The sequence below is a fragment of the Microtus ochrogaster genome, linkage group LG4 (genome assembly GCF_000317375.1).
Source record: "Microtus ochrogaster isolate Prairie Vole_2 linkage group LG4, MicOch1.0, whole genome shotgun sequence".
NCBI classification, from domain to species: Eukaryota; Metazoa; Chordata; class Mammalia; order Rodentia; family Cricetidae; genus Microtus; species Microtus ochrogaster.
Window position 1 is genome coordinate 19,977,186 of NC_022030.1, and position 5,780 is coordinate 19,982,965.

The following is a 5,780-nucleotide window of genomic DNA, read 5'->3' on the forward strand; positions in this document are numbered from 1 at the left end:
CCTTCAGTAAGTTACCTCCCCTTCCAGGGCCTCAAACCAAAGACTAGGACATTGTTTAGGAGGGGCATCACTTAGGGCCTGTCGCCACCACCAGGCCTTGATCTCCCTTGGGAACTTTTCCAAAGGAGAAGATCCTTTGTACCTTTCAAGTCCCAGCCTCCTTCATTCCCTGTCCGTAATCCATTGGGTTGAGAATTCTAACTCCCTAGAATCCAAAATCCATGACCCTGCACCGCGGAAGATTCTGTGGCACCCCTACGAGGTAAACTGACAAGGCGGCTCACGTGAGCCACCCAGCACTGGGCACTGGCAGCGGGTGCCCCGTCTGCCCCCGGCACTAGCTGGCAAGCACAACAGGCACACAGCTTCTCTCTCCCCACTGATATATTTGATAATTGTTCAGAATTAGAACCGGAAATGGCATCAGCCAGGGGGCGGGGCTGAGAGGAGTAAAAAAGAGCCCAGGTAGGGAATAAGGGGCAGGGTTGCAAGGGAGAGAGGGGAGAGACACAGAAAAGGGAGGAAGAGAGGCAGGGGCTGTGGGGGGAGAGAAGCCAGCCAGAGGGAGAAGAGAGGGAAAAGTGGGAGGTAACCAAGGTGTGGGAGAGGAGACTGGGCCACAGGGAGAGAGGGGGGCCACGGGGAGAGAAGGCCCCTCCCCCCAGAGTACAAAATGGGGGGCCAGAGTGGGCTGTCCTGGGCTGGGGGCAGGGAAGATGTGGGCGACGCCGTGGTGGGTTGAGGTCAATAGTAGGTCTCTTTCTCCACCCAACCTGGAATGACAGAGAAGAGACAAAGTGAGAGGCGAAGACAGACCGGAAAGCCAGCCATACATGCAAGGACAGAGGAAGAGACAGTGACACAGAAAACAAGGTGTGGTGGCAGTCATCCAGCACTGAGAAACTCCCTTAGGAGGGCCGTGAGTTCAAGGGCAGCCTGAGCTACACAGACCCTGTCTTAGCTTCCCCTCCCAGCCTCTGTGCCCCTGGCCATGCAGCCCTCACCCCCGGGGTTCCTGCGCAGGATGAGTTTGCGAATCTCATCGTAGACGAAGATGAGGAAACTGTAGGGGAAGGCACAGAACCACCAGCTGGGCCTGCAGAGAGAGGAAAGGGGAAGAGGGGACGTGAGGGATGTCCCCAGGCGTGAGGGGACCATTTGGCCAGTTCCCAGGATCTTTGGTGCCTCAGAGGAATGCCCTGGATCCTGAACCGGGCCTGGGGTCTGCAGAGTGCCCCTCTGTGAGGGTAGGGAGACTTGGCGGCATCAGAACAGGGGTGGCAACAGGGGATAGAGGAGGAACATCCAGAGAGACAGGGCGAACGGGGTAAAAAATTGAAGGCTGAGGCCGCGGCTGGAGAGTGTGGAGTTTCTGGGTGGCCCTGGGCACTCACTTGAGAGGGTACATGCGAAGGGCCACGTCCATGCCTGGGCAGTAGGACAGGAAGGCAGCAAGGGCCGTCTCCTCAAACAGGCCGAAGATCAAGATCTTATTCCTGGAGGCACAGGTGAGAAAAGACCAGATGTGGAGCAGGCCTACACCAGGCTCCCCTACCCCACAGACTCCCAGACATGAGTGGAAAAACAAACGGAGCAAGACTCCGCATCCCCAGCTGACAATTACGCACACGGGGGAGTGGGGCGGGGTGAAGGGGGGGAGGCAATGGGGCAGAGGGCAGGACCCAGGCAGAGAAACAAACGGGGGGGGGGGGGAGACAATGAGGGGTGTATGGATTGATGACAGAAGAAAGACAGCCAGACACGGAGACCTAGACATGTGACCCAATGGCTTGGGGGGCTGAGGCAGGAGGATTGCCATGAGTTTGAGTCTAGCTTGAGCTAAATGCCGAGGTGCTGTTTCAAGCAGAAAGAAAATGAAAGGGGGAGAGAGGAAGAAGGAAGGAGAGATGGGGAGAGGGAAAGAGAAAGACAGAGGAGGAGGGACAGGTTCATGGGAGCAATGGTTGAACAAAGTGAAATCTGGAGGCCCAGAGCTCTCCCAAAGCTCAGAGCGAGGGAGGGGGTCCAGCCGCAGGCAGGCCCTCACTTCATGCCCTGCTGGAAGACGGAGTTCCGCCTGGTCTTGCAGATGATCAGGTCAGCCCACTGGACCACCACGATGCTGACGAAGAAGGCCGTGTGGCAGGTGAACTCGACCACTTTCCTCTGCTCGTATGTCTGCAGAAGTGAGAGACACACGGGGGGAGTGGTTTCCTGTAACTGCCTCCCAAGTCCTTCGCTGCCCTGACCCCTCCACGGGGTCTCCAGGGCCTCAAATGTCCCTTCCTTCTTAGATTCATAGCCTCTTGGGAGCACAGGAAGACACAGGTGTTCTAAGAACAAGGAATTAGGGGGACTTAACGTTTGCTGGGAACCAAGCACCCTGGGGTGTCCATGAAGGACAAACAACAGCCAGACTTTGACAGGATGAACGGAGATATGAAAGAAAGCCCAAGCTGGGCTTTGCAGAGGGTTCTGGGAAGTCCCTCATTCAGGGAGAGAGGTTGGATGTGGCCCTCAGGGCAGAGAGGCCAGCTTGGGACTTGAACTAGCTGTTGATCTGGTCCTGAGGCTCGATGCCCAGCTCCACTCACCCACTGCTGCCCGTAACTGTCTTCCAGGTCATTGACGGTGCGGTCATCCCAGTTCAGCCGGATGCCCACTAGGTTACCAGGCAAGAAGCCGTTTTCCGCCAGGATGACAAAGTAAGAGAAGAAACCTCCGAGGGCCTGGATCATCCCTGTGGGGGAAGGGAGCCAAAGGAGGGGAGGGTGAGGCGGGAGCCGGCAGCATGCCTGGTACTCCCCCAGTGACCCTGTGGACATTACAATAGTCTATGGGCTACTTGGTTATCTTGCCAAAGCCAAGTCATCTCCAGACCCTGGGGGGGCGGGGCAGGGACTTGGGGAGGGCGTTATCCAGATGGATGACCCCCCTCCAGGCACACTGCTATGGGACTCAGGCTGCCCAAATATTCTAAATATCCTGGAACCAGTAAGTGCCACAGGCCTGTTGATCCCAGATATTTAGGAGGCTGGAACATATATGCTCAGGACCCGGCTGGACTACATGATGAATTCAAGGCCAGCGTGAGCAACTTAGTGAGACCCTGTCTCAAAATAACAAGTAGGAGGACCAGGACATAACTGTGGCAGGGTACCTGCCTGGGATCTGCCAGTGAGTGAGGGCTAGTGCCGTGGTTCTGTGGTAAAGTACTAGCTTAGCATGTGGGAAGCCCTAGGTTAAACACTAATAAAAATCACCAGTGTGGTGGTGTGTGCCCACCACAAACCCAGAGTTTGGGAGGCAGAAGCAGGCAGATCTCTGTGAGTTCAAGGCTAACCTGGTCTATATAACAAGACCAAAATAAACAAGCAAAACAGTAAAGATGATGATGCTAATTTCTGGACACGGACGGCCATGATCCCAGGAGCTCTCAGGGTGAACAGACAGAAGGACCTATTAGTTCCAGACAGCCAGAGCTACAGTGAGACCCTGTCTCAAACAAAACAATAACAGAAAACATGACAAGGAAAGGGGTTCGGGGTGCAGTCCAGCTGGCCGAACGACCACTTGCCTAGCAAGCAAGGAAACCCTGGGTTTAATCCACCACAGCCAGTAAATATTGGGTGTGGTGGTTCATGCTTGTATTCCCAGCACTTGGGAGTAGAGGCAGGAGGATCAGAAGTTCAGGGTTATTCTATTCTTGCCTACATAGTGAGTTGGAAGCCAGTCTGGGTTGTTTGAGACACTTAAAAAAAACCACAACAAACAAACAACAAAACAAAAACAAACAAACACACAGCTAAGAGAAGTCCAAACTTGGTGGCTTCAAGCCCTGTGGGCTTTGCTTTCCTGGACTCACTCTCTAGGGCTCTGCCCATGTGACCCCCAGAAGTAGAAACAGGGTCATGTAAGCCCCCCCCCCCCCCACACACACACACTTTGAGCCCTCAGACCAGGGACATTCCATCCTGCTGGGCTAGCACATGGCTCTGAGTCCCAGCCAGTCCTCACCAATTTGCCCATAGGCCATGCTGATGAGCCTTTCATTGACCAGTTTGTCTGTGCGTGGGTTCCTGGGCTGTCTCTTCATGATGTCACTCTCAGCAGCCTCATAGGCCAAGGAGATGGCAGGGACCTGGATGGGAGAGAGACGGGCTGTATGAGTGGGGGGTGGGAGGGAGAGAGACAGAGAGACAGAGAGACAGAGAGCACATGCTTTGAGGGTGGCCCCACCCCAGTCCTAGGTGGCAGCCCAGCTTACCATGTCGGTGCCCAGGTCAATGCAGAGGATGGTGATGGTGCCAAGGGGCAGTGGGATGTTGGCCATGATGAAGAGCAGGAAAGGTGTGATCTCAGGGATGTTGCTGGTCAGGGTGTAGGCAATGGATTTCTTCAGGTTGTCAAAGATCAGGCGGCCTGTAGGGGAAGTAGCAGACTTAGAACTTGGGGTTCACTGGAGCCCCATGTCCTTGCTTTTTTTCTTTGAGGTACTAAAGATTGAGCCTAGGTTTCCTGTATGCCATACAAGACTACCACTGAGCCACACCCCAACCCCTCACTGGGGGATTCTGGGCAGCGGCTCTACCACTGAACTATACCCCAGCCCCCGCATCCTATCTAACTCGTCTCACCCACTCACGTTTGCATACACACTTCTGATCAGAGCACCCCTTGGAGAGCCTGTTTGGTAGGCTTAAACGTCCTTACCCCCATCAACCCAAAAACTCTTCCTCCAGGTTTATACCCGAGAGAAGCAGTTGCTATGTCCATCAGAAGCCAAGTTCACAAATGTTCATGATAGCATTACTCAAAATAGTCTCAAACCAGAGCCAACTTGAAAGTCCATGGCAGGCAAGTAGTGGCTAAGCTATGGAGCATCACAGGAAGGAAAGGGAGGAGCCACAAATGCATGAACTCACAGGCAAATCTGAGGTATTAAACTGAGTGATAAGAGTCAGGTTAGCGGAGTGGTGGTGGCGCACGCCTTTAATCCCAGCACTCGCGAGGCAGAGGCAGGCGGATCTCTGTGAGTTCAAGGCCAGCCTGGTCTACAAGAGCTAGTTCCAGGACAGGCTCCAAAGCTACAGAGAAACCCTGTCTCAAACAACAACAACAACAACAACAAACAAACAAACAAACCCAAATCAAACCAAACCAAACAAACAAAAAAGTCAGGCACAGGGCTGGGACTGTAGCTCAGTTGGTAGTGTGTGCCTGCCTAGCATTGACGAGGCCCTGGGTTCAAACCTTGCTCCACATTAAAAAACAAAACAAAAAACTGGGTGCAGATGCTGGGTCTGATAGAACAGTCCTTTAATCTAAGGGCCACACAAGGAGACCTGTCTCAAAATAAAATTATCAAAATATCACATGTCCACCCATTAGGAACTACAATTTTTTTTTGAGAGTCTCATGTAACCTGGACAGGACTTGAACTTCTGATCTCCCTCGCAAGAGCTGGAATTATAGGCATATTCCACCAAGCACAGCTAGTGTTTGTTCGTTTGGATTTTTTTGTTGTTGTTCAGTTTTGTTTTATCTTTTAGTTTATTCGAGACAGCATTTCTCTGTGTAGCTTGGGAGCCTGTCCTGGACCTAGCTCTCATAGACCAGGCTGGCCTCGAACTCACAGAGATCTGCCTGCCTCTGCCTCCTGAGTGCTGGGATTAAAGGTGTGCACCACTGTGCCTGGCTTCTTGTTGTCATTTTTTGAGACAGGGTTTCTCTGTGTAGCTTGGGAGCCTGTCCTGGAACTCACTCTGTAGACCAGGCTG

The 5,780-nt window shown here is 53.4% G+C and overlaps 1 protein-coding gene across 2 annotated transcripts in view; it reads right to left on the bottom strand.

Moving 5' to 3' along the window:
* Positions 1-366: 366 nt before the first annotated feature.
* Positions 367-5,780, bottom strand: part of Atp1a3 (ATPase Na+/K+ transporting subunit alpha 3) — a 23,971-nt gene continuing 18,557 nt past the window's right edge. For both annotated transcript variants that reach the window (XM_005361127.2, XM_005361126.2), the window contains exons 17-23: positions 4,268-4,422; positions 4,018-4,141; positions 2,595-2,740; positions 2,048-2,178; positions 1,395-1,496; positions 1,005-1,096; positions 367-773 (exon numbers count right to left, since the gene is read on the bottom strand). In XM_005361127.2, the coding sequence (XP_005361184.1) occupies positions 745-773; positions 1,005-1,096; positions 1,395-1,496; positions 2,048-2,178; positions 2,595-2,740; positions 4,018-4,141; positions 4,268-4,422 (779 nt within the window). In that variant the 3' untranslated portion in view covers positions 367-744. The remainder of the gene's footprint in view (positions 774-1,004; positions 1,097-1,394; positions 1,497-2,047; positions 2,179-2,594; positions 2,741-4,017; positions 4,142-4,267; positions 4,423-5,780) is intronic.